At 36.2% G+C, this 23,254-nt stretch overlaps 3 protein-coding genes and 1 long non-coding RNA gene across 6 annotated transcripts in view; 2 read left to right on the forward strand and 2 right to left on the reverse strand.

The window, feature by feature from the left end:
- The first annotated feature begins 1,495 nt into the window (after positions 1-1,495).
- On the forward strand, positions 1,496-12,689 carry LOC116778446 (protein toll-like). The gene is made up of 10 exons (XM_032672454.2): positions 1,496-1,774; positions 6,556-6,644; positions 6,974-7,121; positions 7,482-7,743; positions 7,983-8,231; positions 8,639-8,802; positions 8,988-9,382; positions 9,904-10,006; positions 10,223-10,474; positions 10,718-12,689. The coding sequence occupies exons 2-10, from the start codon at positions 6,583-6,585 to the stop codon at positions 12,098-12,100; spliced, it is 3,018 nt and encodes a 1,005-aa protein (XP_032528345.2). The 5' UTR covers positions 1,496-1,774; positions 6,556-6,582; the 3' UTR covers positions 12,101-12,689.
- Positions 12,438-13,899, reverse strand: LOC116778641 (uncharacterized). Its single transcript, XR_009753340.1, has 2 exons — positions 13,471-13,899; positions 12,438-12,986 (listed from the first exon to the last, which is right to left on the reverse strand). It is a non-coding gene; the product is annotated as an uncharacterized LOC116778641 (long non-coding RNA).
- Positions 13,900-14,467: 568 nt separating this feature from the next.
- Positions 14,468-15,449, forward strand: LOC116778230 (apoptosis-enhancing nuclease-like). Its single transcript, XM_061525698.1, has 2 exons — positions 14,468-14,919; positions 15,271-15,449. The coding sequence occupies exons 1-2, from the start codon at positions 14,584-14,586 to the stop codon at positions 15,403-15,405; spliced, it is 471 nt and encodes a 156-aa protein (XP_061381682.1). The 5' UTR covers positions 14,468-14,583; the 3' UTR covers positions 15,406-15,449.
- A 1,137-nt stretch (positions 15,450-16,586) lies between these two features.
- Positions 16,587-23,254, reverse strand: part of LOC116778315 (igLON family member 5) — a 108,948-nt gene continuing 102,280 nt past the window's right edge. For all 3 annotated transcript variants that reach the window (XM_032672276.2, XM_061525697.1, XM_032672279.2), the window contains 9 exons: positions 23,129-23,218; positions 22,484-22,611; positions 20,018-20,212; positions 19,653-19,794; positions 19,336-19,433; positions 18,764-18,885; positions 18,031-18,211; positions 17,561-17,728; positions 16,587-17,301 (listed from right to left, as the gene is read on the reverse strand). In XM_032672276.2, the coding sequence (XP_032528167.2) occupies positions 17,158-17,301; positions 17,561-17,728; positions 18,031-18,211; positions 18,764-18,885; positions 19,336-19,433; positions 19,653-19,794; positions 20,018-20,212; positions 22,484-22,611; positions 23,129-23,218 (1,268 nt within the window). In that variant the 3' untranslated portion in view covers positions 16,587-17,157. The remainder of the gene's footprint in view (positions 17,302-17,560; positions 17,729-18,030; positions 18,212-18,763; positions 18,886-19,335; positions 19,434-19,652; positions 19,795-20,017; positions 20,213-22,483; positions 22,612-23,128; positions 23,219-23,254) is intronic.

A 23,254-nucleotide genomic window follows, 5' to 3' on the forward strand; every position in this document is an offset into this window, starting at 1 on the left:
TATATGATAATTTGTAATTATATTGACCGGAATTTACCACATGCGTAAAATGTTTTTTTTTTTTATAAAGCAAAGGTCGTACAGCGCTCGTCCTTGGGTTCATGTGCTTGATATTGTTACGATGTTATCTGAATTTAATAAATTATAATATTGTGTTGAATCTAAAACGAAAAGCTATTTAAATTATATGTTTTTCTACGACTTATAATAATAGATTTGGTTTGGAAAAAAGGAACGGGAAAACCAAAAAGTTTTGGTGTTGTTTATTATGTTACATCAAACAAATTTAGACCTTCACATGATGTTGCGGTTTTTAATTTACATTTATTACATTTAAAAGTTACTTATCTGTAGCCGGGAATACATAAATGTATTCTAAAAATACAACTCCATCAACAGTCGACGACTACAACACGACTGACGACACCTACACGACTTACGCTACGACTTACGATACAACCCACGCTATATTAAAACAAAGATTAGGTTAATCGGAATAAAAAACAAATAGGTATTGTTTTAATAGATAAAAACGATACAGTGTTTATTATAATATTAATGTTTATTTGAATGTTCAGCGTAATTAAAATAATAAACGTGAAAAGGGAAAACACAGATGTCAATGATAATAAGGTCATTATCGCAATTTGTAAACGATTTACGATCGCTGGTTCGCGGATCTAGTCATGGAAGGGGATGACGACATATTTGTTTAAAAAAAATGTTGCCAGTTAAAGTATTTGGTTTCACCGAAATTTTAACAAATTAATTGTATTTGTTAATTTAACAAAATATAATTATATTACAAAATTAGTACGATTCCCTTAAAAAATTATAATAATGTATTAGACATTATGATGAGACTTTAATAACATTTAAATATTTTTTGTTAACTTAAATCCTTGGGCAAAACCAAAATGGCGGTGTCACAGGCTTTTAGCAGCTGGCTGTGTAACATCTTTCATACATTCATTAATGCAAGTGTATCTATTTGTATGTTTTATTTAGTGATTAAAAAATTAAAAAAATGTTCTTTTCATTTTAAACAACATCTCGATGACTATTTTTTTTTACATATTCTGTATTCTTCATGGACAGAAATTAATATTTAGAGTTGGATACTTTTTGAAAATTCTGACTCTTAAAACAAATCATTAAAAACATAATGCAAAGAGACTAAAAGGAGTTGATTTGCAATTAATTGACGAGAATCCGAAAAAGTATTACAGCCATTATTGTCTTTAAAAAAAAAAACACCATACTTTTGTTGCATGAGAAATATATTTAAATTCATATAAAAAGAAATAATATTTAATTTGTCTTAAATTCAAACTATTATTGATTAATATAACGTCCAAGACCGTAACTACATATGTATGTTTAATTTTAAAACATTTATTAATAATATGTCGCTGTTTATATATTAAACCAAACTATATGTTTTTAAAATCATAAACACCAGATAATCGAGCAGTATTTACACATAGCACCTGGCAACATTTGGCAGTGCAAACGCTAGACGCCACGACGTAAGACGTACTAGCGTGTTATTTTTTTATTATTGTTTACATTTCGTAAACCAATTCATATTTTTGATTTTACATTACGTAAACAGTGTTTGTGTAACAGTTTTAGTAAGTAAGTCAGTTTTGAAAGTCGACAATCACAGTGGAATGTACAACGAATGGTTATTTGTGATCAACCGTTAGTGTGATTCTGTTAATAATTTAATGTGATTTATTACACGCGATCCTCGCTGGATAACATAACTATCGTAAGTTTTATTGCGTTGTTATATATTAATACATAATAAATAATATTCCGCCTTATGATACGTAAAAGCAAAATTACTAGCAGACCATCTTGAGAATGTATCGGAATTTTATGTTTAACACAAACCTGTTTTGAGACACGCTCAACTTAGAGATGGAATTGTTTCGCGAAGAATGCAATAATCTTAGAATGTATTTATGCCATTGGTATATATATATCTTATTTTTATTATTTTTTTTTATAAAAATTGACTCGTACAAATATAAATCGTCCTAATATTATTTTAATTGTTATTAATTATCTGTAATTGACTTGGTATTGTGACGTATTTGTAGAAAAAAAATATGAGAAATCAAATTTTTATTTTATAACTGTATAATTCTTAGATATCGTAAATGGACGAAAACAGACATATTTTGGAATTCGTATTTCTATTTGAGTATATGGAATATAAAAGGTATTATTAAGTTAAGTCAACACTGTCAGTTTGACGGTGCGAACGTGTGGTAAGGAGTTGTCATAAACGTATGTATTGATCTCCCAGAAGTACTATTTAATCATCATCATCATACTATTTAATTCATCAAAATCGCTCAGGAATTTTTGAAGTATTTATCAAAAAAGACACTCCTTTTCCTTACACTGGAAGTATTGTGAATTATCCTACAAAAATTATAAATAGGGAAGTTTGTGAGGATGTGTGGGTGTTTGAATGTTTCTCTCTCTTTCACACAAAAACTACTGAACAGATTCTGATTAAACTTTACATTAATGTAGGTCAAACAGCAGAATAAGGTATAGTATATAAATTTTAATGTATCCCTCCAGTCCGTGTAGATTCCGGGAACACTACACGAGTTATGTTGTATGAAGTAACGTGACACAGACGATAGATGGCGCTGACAGTCGTTTCTCATACATGTTGTTAAAAACACGTGATTATTCTCTCTCTGAACATAATTCCATGTCCGCGGGGAACACATTTCAAATACAAAAACATATTATATAATAAATGTAAAAAAAATAATAATTTTATACTCCCAATTTTGGATTTTCATTTAACATGAAATTCATTGAGAACACATAACCTCCACATCTTCAAGTCGGTTAAGGTACAGATAAATATTTATACGAAAATTATATTTGCAAGTAAAGCCGCGTGTGGTTACTATATACAGAATCGAGCGTCGGCCGCCTAATTGCCACTTGAATGATTTATCTCCGATTTTGATTCCGTAAAAACCCGTTGGGACAACTCGTTGGCTGTGTTGTTTTTTATGCGATTCGAGGGAACCGAGACACAAACATACGGTGACAGATAACAAGAGACATGCGAAAGGTCATGAGTTAAGTGGTCAGTCTTATCACCTAGAAGATATGTTTGTACCCTCGGACATACCTTTGGAGTAAACCTAACCTTAGTCCGCGCGCTCTACAAGTTACATCGTCACATACATACGCAGCGTTTACAGTTTGGTTAAGTAAATATTGTCACTTGATAGTAACATAGCATATTGATTGGGAAACGGGAAACGGGTCGAATACCGTGTGACGTCACAGACTTGTAGTAAACTCCAATGTTTAGTACTGTATCGTTTTCATAATAACATTTCTTAACACCCGAGCTTATACAGGGTATGTTGCCGTTGGCAGAAGTTGTAACAGTACTAGGAAACTTATACGTATATTATAATAAGTTTACACATTAAACCTCACAACCTGTACCTGAGACTGCACGTCTGTCGCGATGTCAGTAAAGCAATGACGTCACATTTCTTGTAGTATCAGGAATCTTCTGGTTCACATGTCCAGGTGTATCCGCGGAGTCAGCTCTTCACTCATATGATATTTTGTACATACAACGTCGTCGCCCCGGCGATGTACGTTATTCCTGCGTTGCCTACGTAACACGCGCATTAATTTATTTGGTGTTAGTCTAACGGTTCTAGTGATTGTTATGTGTTTCACGTAATTTTAGACTAGCTATAACGATTTACACTTGTAAACACTTCGCCGCATACGATCGTTGTATCCTTAGCACGGGTCCGCATCGTTAGAATAAATACGGACAGTTTCTAGTTCTTCATTAATATATGTACATCGATATGTGAGAACATTTAAGAATAATAAACTAAAAACTTTAAGTATTTAGTCCAGACTTGTACATATGTATGTATTGATATTCATTGTTCATACGAAGCGAGGTCTGTCCTTACTTATGTTGCATTTGAATTAACTTGTTGTGGTGTATATTGTCTTAGGCCCGCGACTTTCTTCGCTTTTAATTCGTAATTCAGTTCATACAAAAATAAATAGTCGGTGTTTAATACAATATATAAGTACCGACCGTCAGCGCCATCTATCGTCTGTGTCACGTTACTTCACACAATACACCTGTCATGAAGTATTCGCGGGAACTTAACGGACTACAATATACTATGTGTTATACTGATGTATGAGCTATACCATTGTCAAGTTTCATCAAAAACGATTCAGTAGTTTTTGCGTTAAATCTTAACAAACACAGGGAGGGATGTAGCCTGTAGGCGCGGGCCTGCATCCCTCCATACTGTCTCGTTGAACGAACCAAGTGTCTAATACTAAAGAGGTTTCTATTCCAAATGTCACTAAACATGAATCATTTCTGTATACGAACTCTACCGCAGTCGGAAAAAGACTATTGAAATTACAAATAAAATATAACCTCTATATTATATAGCGTTTAACGCGCGTTAGATAGACGCCCCTTAAACCTACACCTGGGTCAAGTCCCAGGCCCTGTTGAAGCTGCTCTCCCTGCGACGATGGACCCGCCACCCGCAGTGAGAATCCGTGGAGTGATGAGAAGTTTCGTCTCACATACATTCGTTAAATTCGTCTCCGCGTGCTGTTTTCGAACTCGCGCCGTCTGGGATGTCGAGTCCCGGCGGGTTTGACATTTGAGCTATTACGTCCATACTTAACGTTGTGAATAGTGCACTCTCCCTGTGTTCTTTCTGCTTGGGCCATTTTTTTTTTATTATAAAAAGAATTCAAGCTTTGCATTTGTTAGAGATATTGTTTCCGCTATTTTATTACAACATACAAATTGAATATTAACATTTTGACAGTTATACCGAAAGATGGACATACATATTTTAAGGTCAACAACACAACCTAACTTCAAGTCTTCGTTGTCGAGTAAAAGACAGTCAGATTTTTAACACATTTAATACATAAGAAATTGTAAGAATATTTGTAAATGTCAGGAGAGATAATTTAAGTAAAAGTAATCCTAAATAATTAAGTATTCGTACGCAAGGATGAAAGAAAGGCAAGGTCTTCGTTGAATTTGTTAAATGATAGTAAGACAAAAAACAAACAGGAAATGATTAAGATTTACGAAAAACAATCTTTTAAGTATATAATTTTTTTTTCTTGAAGTCCGGATTGGATCGCAGACGGGTTCTCAATCCGACTGTATGTTTGCTCGTATGTTCCATAACCCGATAATTTACAAACCCGGATATAGCTTTGGTATATTTAACTATCAAGAGATATATAATTTTTTTCTATTTATATGCCATTTTTTCTTAGAAAGTCTTCAAACGTCTGTTCGATGTTTCATTTCCTTCACGAACAGATTGTATAAAACGAATATTTCTCGCTTTGTACTACGTCTGACATTCACATCTAGTCCGCCCGCGATCGCGGTTGCTGCAAAGTAAACGAAACTAAACGTCGGGAGTATCTAGTTTTTAAAAATAATAAAATACAGTAAACAATAACAATAAGTCTTAAATCTCGCGAAAGTCTTAAATCTAACACTATTTGTTATTTAAACACAAAGTTACGTAGTTCATCCGGAACGAGAGGACAGATAAATTAATTGTAATAGTGTTATAAAAATGTGCTGTTCATTACATGCGTAACATGATAGCCAGTTTCCTGTTCATATTATCTTTTCAACCATAACTCCAGAACTATATTTTTTATGTATACCCCCCTCCCCCACCTTTTAAATATATATGTCGGTTGTTGAATATGTGCACTTGTTTGTTTCTGTTTCACGCAAAAACTATTTCACTAATTTTGGTGAAACTTTGCAGTTATGTAGGTAGATATAATTTATACCTAAATTCCGTGTGCTTATCCCTGGATCACGTCATAACAATTGTATAGAATGAAGTAACCTGACGCAGACGATAGATGGCACTGGCTGTGGGCTATATTAACATATATTTTAACACTCTTTAATTCTCTTTAAGACCAATTAAGTCCAAACGTGTAAATACACAGACAGAACCCATTTGCTCTGTTATATGTTATATATAAGTAAAACATTATACAGGATATATACCTATATATATATATATATATATATATATATATTATATTGATAAAAAATATATATATTAGACATTGTTTTTATTTGTAACAATTAGGGTTAGGCAATGGCAAAACAGAACCCATCTATGAGATCCCACTGTCACATGTGTCTCATGATATTCGAAATTAAATTTTACAGATGTCACCGCTGTAGCCATACACACACACACACACACACACACACACACACACACACACACACACACACACACACACACACACATATATACATGTATATATACATTATATAACTGGTAACTGGGTTATCCAACATAAAAACCTCGTCTCGATCGTACGTTCGGTTGCCGAGATCATCTCTGTGACTGAATGGCCCGAGTCGCCGGTACAGCGTTCTCGCTTCATTCAAATACAATTTTATATGCAATGTAATGTGTATAATTGATTTAATTTCAGGCAAAACAAATGTCGTGATAGCCAGCTATGTATCATGTGTTGCTGTTGTCGCTGACGCTGGCTTTGGTAGCAGCGGAGTACGACTTCATGTGAGTACAGCTTTAGTACTGGTCTGTATCGACAAACTCGATACAGACAGTATGCGGTTAGCTCATACGGATGTGGCGATGCTGTCAACAAAACTGGTTGCGTTTAGTTTTGACGTTAAAGCCCGCGTTAAGACAGAAGTCGTTTTAATTTTAATAAGTAAAAAGTTTTTATCTAGCTCGGTTCAGAAACGAAATGTAATTGTAACATATATAGCAGAAAATACATCAAAATTACCAAAAATGGTGATAAAATTATACAAAAACAAACCTTAAATGATTTCTACCATTAACAGCTTCCGTATAAAATGTTGAAATGGTTACAACTGTAGGTCCGGTGTTATATGGGGTGGGCCTGAGAGAGGGTGCGACAGTTCGGAGGGTGCGGGACAGGCTGTCGTCAGCTGCACCCTCGCCAGCGGGAATGTCACCCTCAACGTGGACAGATCAGCCTCATGGCTGAAGATCACGTGTGAAGAGGTTCGGTTTGATTTTGTTTACATTATTATATGATAGTTGCATGTTTTATTTACTAAAAGTAATACTAGTATTTAAGTGCTTAAGTTGTTCCTTAAGACATTATCTATCAGCCAGCGAAAGTCCGTTCAGAATCAGTCCAGCCTTTTGAGATATTGAGCAGAAAAAACATATACACATACAAATACTTTCAAAATATATAAAATTTTGGTTTAAACACAATCAGATACGGCAATTTTTTTTAATATTGATTACATGAAAAAATAAAATAATTGAACCCGTAATAATATGAGCTTTACCGCCAACACACAAACTGAGCCATCGCGTCCCATACAATTCTGTACATAGATTTTTTTTTTACAGAACAGTTCGTTCTCGTGCAGCGAATTGTCAGAAGCTCGCCCTCATATATCACGATATGTAACAGTAAATGGACAAAAAGATAGACAGATATCTAGATTAGATGTAGATAGTTGTAGATTGCCCGAGGAGAGCCTAGCTTGTCTACTAGACCTAGTGAACGCTAGCTCGGCCGTACTCTTGAGGCTCATACACTGTGAGGGTAGAGTGACTGACAGCAGCTTGGCTGGCGTGGACACCGTGAAGTTCAGAATGAACTATGTCGGTGAGGAGATTAGACTTAAATTACCCTCTTTAATATCTAAAGTGACACAATAAATCGATTTTCATCAAACAACAATAAGGGCTTTAAAAAAAATGGGCCACTATCACAAACTAAATAAAGTTAAATTTTATTTACATATATATTGATTTCAGTTTTAAAGATAAAAAAGATATGTATATATTATTTAAGATAACCGACATTCATTGAGCCGGAGACTTACGAGAAACTTTCCTAACCAGATAAGAACACCACCTCGGTGCCGTACCCAGCGTTATCAGAGCTCCCATCACTGCTGAGCTTCACTTTGAAGGGGGGCTCGTTGGTGCTGGACGCTCAGAACGTTACTTTACCGAAGTTGCGGACCCTGGAGCTGGCCGATGGCGGCCTCGAGGTCATACCTAGTAACGTGTTCACGAACACGCCGAACATACAGACCTTGATGTTGTGGGGGAATAGAATTAGTAAGCTCGAAGAAGACGCTTTCAAAGGTGAGTTATAGCTCAGTGCTTAGAAGGGCGGTATCAGTTGCGGCCTCGAGAACAGTTACTCATCCTTTGTTTAAACATTTCTTAGCATCAATTGTTTTGTTTTTAGAAAATTTTAATATATTTAAATGTGATCGAACTAATTCATATATAATTCTTAAACGGTCACCCATCTCGATGATGACTTCGTCCAAAGTTAACTTAACATACACAATATCATCTATATAAACTATCCTCAAATACAAATTTCTATGATTTTATATATTACAATAACTGAACCTAAGGCCTGTTGCTTCTTTGACAAATTTAGACCATATTTATTAATTCTTGGCGAACCTGGGACCTTCCTAGAGAGCCGTCCTTGTAACCATGAATCTGTAGGGTCCTCTCAATTGTCGTAATATTTTCAGGTCTCAAGGAGCTAGCGAACGTGAGTCTCAACTCCAACAAAATCTCTTCTCTCCCCAACAAAATTTTCTCCCACACCCCCTTGACCAGGAGAGTTGACCTTTACGACAATAGACTGGTTATATTACAGAAGGATCTCTTCAGTGGTTTGCAACATTTGGAAGAGGTTAGTATACAGACACCTGTACATACATATTTATTTATAAATAAATATTTTGTGAAATTTTGTCTATGTCGACTATATCTCTGTTAGAGTTCTATCGATATAGGTTCAGCCGGCTACGTGTCCGTCAGAGCTATGAAAAAGACATGTTTGTGTATTGTAATAGTTACAACAGTTGTATATTCCAGGTCATTATAACATCGAATAAAGCGAATCTGACCCTAGAAGATACATTTGCTAATCTACCCTCACTGAAAAATCTCAAACTGGAGACGAGTAATATAGAAGAACTGCCAGAGAACCTGTTCCGCAACTCCACGTCGTTGAGGACATTGCTGTTGGGTGGCAACAAAATAGAGAATCTCCCGCCAACCATTTTCAGTGATCAGAAATTGGTGGTACTGAATCTGTACGATAATAGGATTAGTGAACTACCCGCAGTGCTGTTGAAGAATCAGTCGTCATTGGAAAGATTGGATCTGAGGCGGAATCTCATAAAGAACATTCCTGGCGGGCTATTCTCTGACGCTAACAAGTTGAAGGTCTGTGATCTGAGCGACAATCAGATCGAGTTATTAGACAGGTGGGTGATAACGGATTCTATAAAAAAAATGTCGCCGTACTGTCGTGTTGTAGAAACACAACAGAATTATGCCTACAAAATTAAATTCAGACGGTAAAATGCATGCTTAGATAACATATACAGTGACTGACTGGTGGCGCCATCTGTAGCCTGCGACATGTAACTTACAACTGAACACAGGTCTGTTGTAGCATGTCTCACAGACAATTACTCGGGGTATTGAGTAGATTACAACTCACATGTCACTCTGATGTCTAAACTACCTTAGAGCAAAAGTTCAATCAAAATCCGTTTGGTAGTACTCGGAAATTACTAACTGACTATTCGTTCTCAACCGACTTCATGGAGAGGAGGTTAAGGAATTACAACATAGAATCCTATTATTAGTGATGCATCAGGCAAAAGTTGCATCAAAACCAGCATAACAAAGACTTACTATAAAATGCGAATAGACGCAACACTTTAACCGACTGCTAACCACAAGGGAGGTTGTGTATTTATTTTCTAATCGTTTTTTTCAGCAATTCATTTATCGGAGCTTCAAATTTAATAGAGTTGTATCTAGCCGGGAATCGAATACACTACCTGAGGAGGGCAACGTTTGAGGTCATGCCTTCATTAGAGGCAAGTATTATATTTTATTTATATATTTTTATATATATATATAAATTATTATATTTTAGTCTCGTATATTAGTAATTTAATTTCATGTATAATAAAATATTCGGAGGTTAACAAATAGTTTGCTTCTACAAACGCCATCTATTGGCAGATTATGTGACTTAAATTTTGTTTTGTATGATAACCTTTTAATTGTATCCCGCAATAATGTGCTTCCAGATATTATCTCTAGCGAGAAATAACTTGACCATATCAGAGAGGATGAACACAATAGCCCTGACGCCGTCCGACGAATACTACACCGGCGACTACTCAAGGACATTCCAATACTACTCGGTGTTTAAAAGTCTCAAGTATCTGAAGACATTGAATTTGAGTAAAAACAACGTGTCCATTATATGTGAGGATTGGAGGCAGCTGGTTGGACTCAAGAAGTTGGATTTGTCCTACAACAGCATCGACTTCCTGTCGGTGAGTTTAATCGATAAATGCACAGGCGGAACCGGGGCATATCACTATATACAGTGTATAGATGTACACTGAATATATAGATTTTAAGTGTTTGTTTCTTATTACTTCAGAAACATTGGGATATTAGATTGAGATATTAGATATTTAATTCACACGCACACAGCACGCACACACACACGCACGCACACACACACACACACACGCACACATATATATATAACATGTATGTATTTTTATTCACAGGATGTTTCGATGCACTTCGACTTCAGCGACGCCATCATAGACGTGAGGCACAACAGAATAACAACAATAGTACCTCCTGTATACACGAGTGACTCGGACAAACCTACCTTCATATTAGACTACAACCCGTTCGCCTGCGACTGTTATCTTTACGAATTAATACAAAGATATAAATCCGGGAAGAACACACCCATCCTACAAATGGACAAGACCAAGTGCGCTTCACCTCGCTCCCTAAGGAACACGCAGATAACCCAGCTGAGTCCCGAGCAGCTGTTCTGTGACGTCCCTTGCAGTGACTGCTCCTGCAAGATAAGGCCGTACAATCGGAGATTTGTCCTGGACTGTGACGAGATGCCGGCAGCGCCGCCCGAGGTCCCGGAAGTGTTCGAGGCTTTGGAACTGTCCAACGAGATCCACTTGAAGCGAGGCACGGACTTCATACCGAGCTACTACCGGTACGTCGACATGGCAAGCTTGAATCTCACCGCAGCGCCATCTGTCGCCGGTCCGCTGGAACTGAACTTGACCAACAACAACCTCCGAAGCGCCCCGCTGGCTTTGCTGGTTACTAACTGCTCGTTATACCTATCGAACAATCCGTTCCTGTGCGGTTGCGATGATTACGAGAGCGTTGAAAATCTTATTAGATACAAACATTTGATACGCGATTTCAAAGAAATTAGATGCGAGGATGGCGGGCTCGTCTCTAACGTTAACACCGGCCAGATCTGCGTGGCGAGAGATGCCGCCATAATCGGCTCGACGATCGCCATGTTCGGCGTGATTCTGGCTATTTTCACCGCGACAGCGTACAAATATTCAACGGAGATACGAATTCTACTGAGGAAATATCATCTCTGGTGGGGAGACGAGTTCGACTGCGAGAAGGAGTACGACGCCTTCGTGTCTTACTCGCACCAGGACGAGGGTTACGTAGTGGAGCAACTGGTCCCGAACCTGGAAGGGGGGAAGCCGCCTCTGAGACTGTGCGTCCACTACCGGAACTGGGTGATAGGCGACTTCATACCGAGCCAGATAGCGAGATCCGTGGAACAATCTAGAAAAACCATAATAGTGCTTTCCAAACACTTCGTGAACTCGATATGGGGTCACATGGAATTCAGGACGGCGCATGGCAAGGGCAAGGTGATAATACTCATGCTGGACGACCTCTCCGCCGATGACAGCCTGGACCCGGAGCTCAAGGCCTACATAGCCATGAACACGTACGTCAAGTCCAAAGATCCCCTGGTCTTCGATAGGATAAGGGATGCTGTTCTCAGCAAGCCGCCGAACAAGTCACCGATGGGCCTAAATGTGCAGTTGAAAGACGGAAAGTTAGTCAATGTGAACAAGGATATTGATATAGCAATAAAATGATGGCTTTAAAATGAATCTCAGTTATATATATATATATTTGAATTAATTCCTTTGTACAATAAAATGTATTTTATATGTTGTTTCTATCATGAAATTATATGAGCCCTAGACATTCACTTGTCCCAACTTCATATTCAACCAAGAAGGTTTTATAGTTACAAAAACTGACAGAACTAATAATATAATATATAATCTGTGCAGATTATTTTTTTGTTGTATCATACAGACACTGTGAATATGTTTAACAATTTTACGAAGTAATAACAATTATTCCAAACAGTTGATATTGTACTAAATTAATTTTAAATCCTATGGAACAGATATTTTTCTCAGTCGATAACAACTCGATATTTCCTTTCACATTTACCTATTGAGATAAAGGCTAAGTTTTGTGGTCTCGTCTGGTGCTGTAAGTCCGCTACTTATTTCATCTTGTAGGCTCGTTTATTTCTCAGATTATGTTTCCAGCTATTATAAGTGTCACTGTGATACAAAGTAAGGATTTGAATTTATAATAAACACAGCCGCTGCTATTGTTAAATAATCTAGTCAATAAGAAGTTTTTTTCTCTAATAAAAAAATATTTATACTCATTGTTTTAATTCTATCTGGTATACATGAGTGTATCCTAATTTTCATCTATATTTGTTGACTTCACTGTGATTATTCATAGCCCAATTAATTCTTAGAACATACTTCGAAAGCAGCCCTTGTAGGTTCGCTTCAAATTTGTTTGGGCGGAGAGAGATGCTTGGACGGTGGAGGTAAGCATTTAATGTGCTTTAGATAGGGGCCTTATACCTACAACTGGGTCGCAAGTCCTAGCCACTGTTAAAGCTCCTCTCCCTGCAACGCACGTGCTGGACCCGGCACCAGCATGGTAAATCTATGGAATGATGAGGTTGAGTCTCAGTAAAGAAAGAACAGAATTCGTTTTATATCAGTTAAGACCACTCGGTGTTGTCAATTAATATATAGATGGAGAAAATATTTGTAGTCACAAGTGGACTGCAAAATTATTAGAATTTTGAACTTGTAATCTAAACATATTTCCCATTTAATAAAACCCTCATGGTGATAGAAACAAAAAGATACTTTAATGACTTCAACTTCACTTCGGAGGACAGAAGATTGCTTTGAAGTAAGACAGCAACACGGTTTTCGTTTCTCTGCCGGAGACATCATTGACAATTAACAAACAACATATAATTTATAATGTCTGAAACATTTTGGAAATTAACTTATTGTATTTCAAATTGTTAACTTAAGACAAGACAGACGAGTGTTTAACACATTTCTATACTGTGGTAGTAACAAAGACAGTCTTGAGGTTTTAAAGAAGCCGAACGAGTGTAGGTGTGATCAGGAACCTGTGTCATTAAAATGGTAGAGACGAATCCGAATCTTGTCAAGTAAAGGAACTGTAATCAGAGCGGTAAGGAGAATCTTGTAACAAACAGCCGACCTCGACGTCGTCTGTTGTAGCATCTCACGATGTTTGAACTCCTAGGCATCATGGCTGCTGGATCCAGAATTCAGATTAATCTAGAAATTGGAGCATAGTCCCAAACATCCGATGTTATGCGTAGACCGAAGTGGCAATTATTATAACCTAAGCTGTAGTCCTATTCCAAGTATTTCTATCAAATGAAAGGGTGCCTTAGAGTGACAGACTTCAAAATATTTATCTTCGAACTTATCAACATTGATAGAACTACTTCCACGTTTGTTGATAACAATGATGTCATCCTCAAAGAGACTACACATAACACAAAGTAACCGTTCTGACTTCTGGGAATCATTTTGTATCTACTGGTTGTATGTGAAGTTGTGAAGGAATAGACAACTTCAAGTCCACACTATTCATAAAGTCTAGTACACACTTTAATACAAATAACCGATTTTTCGAGAAACATTAACATACTTTAATTCTTATTATCTATGATATAAGTTATTTAAATAATCATAGAAATAGATTTGTAGAGAGTAGAGGTGAACATAAGGCTGATGAAGTAATAGGAAATTTGGCAGATTCGATGGATGGAGTGTCTTGTTTTAATACTTAGTCCCTGTATACACTGCAGGTTTATTGGGGACAGAGTTGGCAACAGTGACTATTCTTTTGTTAAAAATTAATTAATGAAGGACGTTGTTAGTAGAATTTTATTATTATAATAATAAATTACGATAATAATAATATATTGAAGTACTAAATAGAAAATAATAATAAGGATAAAGAAATAAATTAATTGTACAATCTGATTTAATCTAATCCGTTAGTATGTTCGAGATTGTTATCAAATATTGTCTCTGTCCAGTGTTTCCCCTGAATCGAATATAGGCTATAAATAGCGTCGGAATGACGAAACAGTTATTAGTTATTGCAAATTTACAACAGCACGAGTCACGGGCAACAAGTCGTTTTGCGTCTGTAGTGTTCTTTCTAGTCGAAACACTTGAAATTTTAAGTTTAAAATTTCATAATGCGTGTTATTGCTTTGGACTGCGAGATGGTGGCGTCGGGCAACCGAAGTTTGCTGGCCAAGGTGTCAGTAGTGGACGAATATGGTGATGTTCTCCTAAACTGCTACGTTAAACCTACGGCCATCGTCACAGACTACAGGACTGGCTTGCACGGGATTGACAAGCATGACCTGGAAACGGGGCGGCCCTTCGACACCGTACGAAGAGAAGTTGCCAATTTGTTGAGTTTTAAAATCCTAGTGGGGCATTCGTTACACTTCGATCTTCAAGCTCTAAATTTGTCTCATCCGGAAAACGACACTCGAGATTTCGCCAAAAATCCCAGGTTTATGAAGGTGATTATATATTTTCCACGTCACGTTTACGTTCTATTACTACTATAAGACGGAACTCTAGAACAGTGATCGTCCTACATCCACTAATATTTAACTTAGGAATATTTTTGCTTGGAGGTTTGTTCAACTTTGTGTCAAGGGTTCAGTTCATACTGCTGAAATAGTTAATTTTTCAGCTTGCCTCATTTTAACTTGTAATGTGTTCAAATGTCTGTATGTAGTTATATTTTCTGAGCTCAGCCAATCATTTACTCATGTCTGACGATCTCTATTATGTTATGAAAGCACCCAAGAATACCCTGACCTTACGAAAGTTTCAATCCTAAAGGTTTTTACGACTATATATTTCAGAACGGTCAGCCCCGGGCTCTGAAGGACCTCGCTCGTGAGTTTCTCCAGAAGAGTATTCAGGTGAATTTCCACGATTCTTTGGAAGATGCTAGGACATGCATGCAGCTGTACAAGAGGGTCGCCAGCCAGTGGTAGAGACGTCCCAGAACAAACTTCCATAATAAATAACTTCACATAGAGAGGTCGAGTTTCATTTAATGTGTATATTTGTAATTGTATTGACTGGGGAGTGTCGTTGTATTAGTTAGATATGAAGTAGGTGTTGTGGACCCTGAATAGATTTATACAAGCGAGTTAAGTACAGCTGGGTATGGTTTCCCGTTTGTGAGACAAAGACTATAACGTGTGGAGCTAGATAAGGTTCTCTTAATCCTTATTATTACCTTTATTGACATAAGTTTTGTAGATGTGGCTTTTTGCTATTTGATATTATTAATTTAAATGTATTAGAGTAGCATTTGCTGATCTGTTGTTTGCGTAGGATTTGTTGTGAGTAAGTAATGAATTTCGTTTTTGCTAGGCGCATCTCGACGAGGGTAAAAAAAAGTTTTATATTCCTTTAAAGGCCCGACGAGAATAATTCTGAAACATCATGTTAACTCTTATAAATCAGAGTTCTTTCAGACAGAGAGAATCTTTGACGCTTAGACAGTTACGAATAAGTTGTATTGAAATAGGTATCGCTTCCCAGCGGTACATTGTTTTCAGCGCCATCTATTAACGTTTTTACGAATTACTATAAGCAGTACTATGAATCACGGTCGCTGGCTAGCAGCACTGTAATTCACATATTTTATTAAATATGATATGTTTGTCCGACGATTGGTATAATAACTTTAGTTTGTTGTTTTCTCCTTTACATTGCATGTGGCTTTGGAGAAGGATTACAGTAAAACGCCCTTGGCCGCACCAGTACCGCCGTCTATCACTCATATTGGTATTCATTTGCGGACACGGTCCAAGGTATTTACTTATTTAGTTTAAAAACTATTAAATGCTTTATATAGAGCAGTTTTTCGATCGATTCAAATTACTTCATAGAACCAGGCTGTTGTTTTTGTTTATTACAATACCTCATAGTTATCTTCACACTATTTATAGCCTTTGTGTTTTTAATCACGACATGAAAGTGTCCATTTTGCCCCATCCAAGGTTGATTACTCCCTATCATGGCTTGTTAGTGGTTACATCCACAGGAGTCTTCAACTGAACCTCAAAGTTCCTAACCAGCGTACAGGGGCTGCCACTATACAGCGTCTCTTCGTCTATCCTCCGTAACTTAAACTTCATATTGGGAGGTTATTTAAATTAAACAATTTTTTTTTTTTTTATAAAGTTACATACATTTAGTTAAGGGATGCGGATTCATGTTAAAAGGCGCCGTCTACAGCCAAATACAATTTATACATTACTTTTGACTACAATTAACACTAGTAGTATATCTAGATGTAGAATAGAATAGTGAATAAACGTAAATTTAACATAAAATACAAAAATATATTTATCGAGAATTCAGATCCGAATATTGCTTTTATAATTAATATTGCACCTAAATTAGGATTAGTGGGCGAAATATTACATATTAAATAATTTTTTTTTTTAAATATATTTTATCACTAACACATTTTATTGCTTAAATTATCATATAAATTCATTATAATGAATGTGATATTATGAAATGCATATATACAGGCTTGTGCGTAAAATATTACTAAAAAAAGGGGGGCTTAGTGTAACTTAAATAAACAGTCTAATTAGTTTTCACAACTCTGAAATAACTTACAGAAACTTGGTGTTCTTAATTAGTCTAGATCTAATTAAATGCTAGATAAAAAAAAATGCTTACACTTAAATTCGGTATTACTTGACAGAAAACAAAATGGCGGATCATCCGAGCAGGGTATATAAAGCTAACGCGAGCGCTGACGTCATCAGTCGGTGTATGGCCGCGGAAGAGAACATAGGTGACAGTTCGTCCGCGTGAACGGAGTGAGATCCGCCGAGAGTGTGGAACTGGAATATGTCGCTGACCTAGAAAAAAAATATTATACGTTTTAAAGCGAGCACTGTGACAAGCGGTTTACAATGTTCGGAGTCTCAATATACTTGTGTATTTAATAAACAATTAGACAAGGCAGAGTAGTGGGATGTAATATTTCTGTAATGTTTATTTAACAAACATCACGACTTCTTCACCGACTCCAGAGAACTTGCACGCTGGACTCTTATAACTGCAATCACAATTATTGCTAGAATTGCAAGAATTCAAATTTAATATGAAACTGCCTACCTCGTTCCAGCCGTATCTGTTTTTCGCTTGTACGATCGCTTCGTAGACAGCTCCAGGCTGAAGTCCAACTAGTTCGTGGGTGACGTGGTGTGCTAGAGCGGTGGGGCGGGAGGGAGGCGGCAGGACAACGTCATGCCAGCGTCCAGGCTGCTGGAATGACTCGTTTATCTGTTGGAAAATGTTACAGTTTTATAGAATTCAAATGATATGCCCATTATTATACGGTTATTTCGCTACACTTTTCTTTTCGACTTTAAACAATTTTAACAATGATGTGATTGTTTTCTATTTTAATGACTGTTCTGTAAATTTTGATTACGCAGTTGTTTCTCTAAACAAACTTGTCAGCATTCTATCGTTAGTAATCGATACAAACCCAGGCAGCTGTTGCTTGGGGGTGTTGAATATAGATTGAGTCCGTCTAACTTTCGAAGCTCTGGATTATCTAACTCCACCTGCCGTCCACTCACCGCAAGCTGTCTATACAGCAGTCGGAGCTCGTCCAACGGAGGGTAGCTGTCGACGGTGAAGGCCAGTGTGTAAGAGGTCCTCGAGCTAGCGAGAGGAGAGGAAGTGAACCGAGCGGCTCCCGGTCTACCGGAAACCTCCACATGCTGGCGCGCGCGACCCAAACTGTTATCAGCTACGCACCTGGATTAACAGCTTCGGTTAGAATCAACGCTTTTAAAAAGCGCACAAAATTATGGTGAGTAGAAATTCAATTTCATTAAATAGAATTAAAATTCCACTGCCGCGAAGAATACCGTCCTAGTCGATTTGTTAATAAAGCGGACATTCAGGGACGGCTTATGATCATTTGTATATATTCTAATAGCCACATAGTTAATTACTTGAAGTCTTGTTGTAGAATATCTTAAATGTTAATGACATTCAAATAGATAGATGTTGCTGGTCAATAACGGAATTTTTGGCAACTGATTTCGGAAATGTCCACTAAAAATGTTTGTATTACACCCAAAAAAATACTTAATATCGACAAAAGAGGTGTTTTTCCACTACGTTGTAATAAAAAATAGGACCAAAGTTTCAGCAAGGGCCTAAGAAGGAATCCAAAAAGCTAATGCCTAAGAAATTATAAAAAAAAAAATATATAATCTATTATTAATCTGTGATGGTGGAATTTTAAAAGTTTCTTAATATCTACACAGATGATAATATATATAGTTAACAACTGTCACATACGTGTAATTCCCGAAATCCTCTGGTTGTACATTGGCTATGAGCAGTGTGTGATTGTTGCCGCGAAGGGACATCGTGATACGCTCGGACGCTGAGAGAGGGAAAGAATTCTGATACCAGAGAACCTGAAATACGACAAAAAACAACGCTTAGAAGGTACATTACATTAGATTAAATCAAATTTTAAATAAAATAGAGTAAGAACACTGAATAGGGTCGATGTGTTCTAAGCATTAATAACGTAAGGAATTGATTCATGAATTAAGAACAAAACGAGTTAATGATTTGATTTGAGTGATTTAAGTATTTTGTTTTATATTTAATAAAGGACAGAAGAATGTAATTTTTTTTTTAAGAATGTTAAGAAGTTCATGTTAAGTTTTAAACCAAATTTATTACCAAAAAAATGTACATGTTGAAAATCTTTGTTCACTTGCAGGACTATGTGAATATACTTATTGAGTTTGTACTTGAATATAATAAAAATATACCTATCCGATACTCTTTAATTTACTATAATAATGTAGAAAAGATATAGAAATATGATAAAAATGAACAATATATTGTGTAAATACCTCTGCCGGTGGATCTGCGAGGACGGAACATCTTAATTCAGCACGGAATCCCTCTCCGGTGTGGACCCACGAGCGGTCCACTGTTATCTCCGGGGGATCTGTAAAATATACGTAAATATCGTGTTATTTATCAATCACACTTAAAACCAACAATAAACTTTTATTTACTACGAAGTGATAATAAATAAATATTAAAATATATTGGCCGAATATAATTTTAAAACAAAATATGCGCTTTGTTTATTCGTAGGTGAATATTAAAGACGCTGGGTTCGTTGACGTAAGAGGTGATTATTTATTACAGAACTGATACTAACACAAAACTTGCAACTGGAATTCTGCGACGATGGGAGGTCCCACGCCATTGTCGACTGTGCAGATGTATTTGCCGCTGTGTTGTCTCTCGAGGCGGGACAGCTGCAATTGAGGCCCTTCCGCTAGACGGGTGCTGGTGTCATTCTGTCAAGAAGTATTCCCATTTGATAAATTGTAATAAAATCCTAGCCAGTATTACACCATAGATATAAATAAACTAAACTAACTCTTTAAAATATCAGCCAACATTAATTAGGACGTGAAGATTTTTTTTTTATTATACCAAACAAATAACTTGCAGAAAATCAAATTATTATTAATATTAAATTCGCGACGCTCGCCATGAACACAGCAGTGCAAGAATTACCATCTTATGCCATATCACACTGGGCACGGGGTTCCCGGACGCTCGACACTCAAGTACGGAGGCACCCCCGCGACGGGCGGCCGCGTGTCTTGACTCAGGGGATGCGCGTACACTGGGAGGAACGAGTACTTCCACTGTATGGACCTGGTCGCGGGCGATGCGATCAGAGATCTGACATACGTAGTCCCCGGCATCCTGGAAAGTATTACGATTAGATAGATGTATAGTGATATCTAAAACATTCTAATAATACTATTTTTTTCGCTTGCTGGCCAATTTTCATTATTTTTACTACATAGGTACTCCCGACGTTTCGGTTACTTTGCAGCAAACGTGATCACGGGCAGACGAAATCTCGTCGAATTAAAATCGCGTAGTAAATTCGTAAAAATATTCGTTTTATTTCAATAGATAGTTGTAAGTAATATGCTTCTTAAATAACAGAAAACTCAAACACACCTCTCAGACAATTTTTCATTTTAATATTTTTTATTAAAAATCTGCATTCGTAACATTTCGTATGTAATATTTTTACAAATTACATTTAGTGTTAAAGTTTTTTGATTGGATGGACATTTTATGGCGATTTTGGAAATTTCATATTGTGTTAACTTAAAAAGTTAGCGTTGTTTAATAAAACAATTATCATTGATTCGGTAAAAATAAAGTCTTTGCGGTCTGCTGATGAAAGTGCAAAAAGAAAAACATGTTTCGGATATTTTGTAGTTCTTAAGACGTGTTGGTCACTAATATATATTTATGCTTATTTAAAAACCAGAAAATATTTTAATAAGAACGTTTATGAAACTAATCTACTGGCTGAAGTAGAGATGGTCGCGAGTCCCGTAATATTTGCTCGTCCATAAAGAAGTTCTCGCTTCGACAACAGACTATGATTAACCGAAAAACTATTGATCATATTTGATATAACAAAGATTTGTTTGAGAATAATAAAAAAAAACTAATAAATTTCTAATGTTCATGAATAAAAATTGGTACAATGACAATTCTTTAGTTTGAGTTTTTGGTTAGGAGTTGATTATCGTAATGAGATCTAAGATTTTCGCGAGTTTTATTCATTTAAATGAAACTAGTATTATTCGGATTTACTACGCGGATTTTATTATTTAAAAACTACATAATCCCGACGTTTCGGTTACTTTGCAGCAACCGTGATCACGGGCAGACGAGGACGAGGACGAGGGGATTATGTAGTTTTTAAATAATAAAATCCGCGTAGTATATCCGAATAACACTAGTTTCATTTAGTTGATTATCGTATTTATGGTAGTGGAATCATTCGTTTAATATGCGATAAATTTATTTAAATTTAGTTTTACCGTTTAAACTCGTAAAATAACCTCTGCCAAACAACCACCGCGTTTTGACTAAAACTAAAATGATAGTAATTAACAAAAACCATTTACCGGACGAGTGAGTTGATTTAAAAAATACTTTGCCCTTCGTTTTTTGTAGTGTAAATTTTTTTTTACGAATACACGAATTCATTTTCGAGTTTCTAATTCCTAACACCGAATCATATAAATGTCGCACACGGAATAAAATGTCGTATACAAATGAGACATTTTCATTATATGTAATGACATGGGTAATAACGCGTACTTAACGTGGGAACTCTAAACATGCCGCGACGTAATTGGACAACGAAAAATATGATAATTGCAAAATAAAAAAGGTGGCATCGTTATATTTTATGTCGGCTGTTCGAGCTCGATTACGGCTTTGGATTAGCGCTTAGGGACGATTATGATTAAAAAAAAATAACAACTCATGACGTTCGTACATTATAGCGTTTACACGAGTATTCTAAGTATGTAATTCAGGCCTTCTTTACATTAAAATATTTGTTTTCGCGAAACATAAAAGTATTTTATCCTAACGTCGCCATTCGCGCTTAACTTTTCATATTGTAGGAAACATGCAGTAGATGTTTTTTATAAAACATATAAGTTTTGACTGACGCCAATAGTGACATCGTATCTAGTTAATTTCTATGCTTTGACACAAATTGGATTAAATTTTATTACCATGACGTTTTGGAATTTGTAGCATTATAGGCATTGTAAGACCTATAAGAACTCAAACTAATTGGTAGATAGATAAAAAGCCCAAAAATTCAGTTTTCATTTAAATGAATTTTGACAATTACAAACTCTCGACGTTTCGGTTACACATTCACATCTCGTCTGTCCGTGATCTCGGTAGCAAAGTAACCGAAACGTCGGGAGTATGTAGTTTTTAAAAATAATAAAAAAATGCTTAGTAATCTGAATATATTAGTTTCATTTAAATGAAAACTCGCGAAAGTTTTATATCTCCTTATCAGATTTTGTTTTGACTTGACCGTAGTTGTAACGCTTTTAGCTTTCACGCCATCAACGGGAGGATATTTTTCTGCTTTGAGTTGATTAAAAACATCAGAGTAGGAAGTAAGGTATAACCTACCTGTGGTCCAACGTCAGTGATCTGCAGGTTGTACCCATCGACTAATCTGAACCTTTCATCTCTTGTGACCATCAGGCTGGCAGCCGTCAACACTGCAGGACCTCGTCTCCACAGAAGTACTAATGAACCTGAACAAATATGATTTTTTTGTTATTATTTTCCAATGAAATCTATGAAAAGTACTTCTTGCTTTGATTGCTATGCTAAGATTTTTGTTTAATAATATAAATGTTTGTAAAACTAGAATGTAACCTATTTTTTTAGTTTTGCTTGGACTCTTCAAGTTTTGGAATTAAGAATTACAGTATTAATATTTTTGCAGAGGCTTTGTTTTCGATGAACGAAATTTTTGGGGAATCCTCAAGATTTTTGGACAGTTTGACATTCGTCTCCTGAACGTTTTAAGCAAGAAAACAAACAGACAAACACACTATAATATGACATTGTAGTATACAAATAAATTAATTGGGATGAATTTAATTTTGGGACGACATTACACATAATAGCTAACATACAAGCATTGTTCCAGGAATCCCGCGGAATCTATCTATCACTAATACTTACAATAATATAAGTAAGTATAGCCAAACAAATCTAAGCTCATTCGTTATTTATTAGTGTTGCTTCAAAAATACTCTTTCTTACCCAAATTTTGCACCTGACAAGGCAAAAGCAGGGTGTCTCCGACCACCGTTCTGAAGGAATGTCCTCGAGACAGGAATCTGGGTCCATCATCTACAATTAAAAAAATTACATCACAATTAGCTTTCC

This window comes from Danaus plexippus, chromosome 31 (genome assembly GCF_018135715.1).
Source record: "Danaus plexippus chromosome 31, MEX_DaPlex, whole genome shotgun sequence".
NCBI lineage: Eukaryota > Metazoa > Arthropoda > Insecta > Lepidoptera > Nymphalidae > Danaus > Danaus plexippus.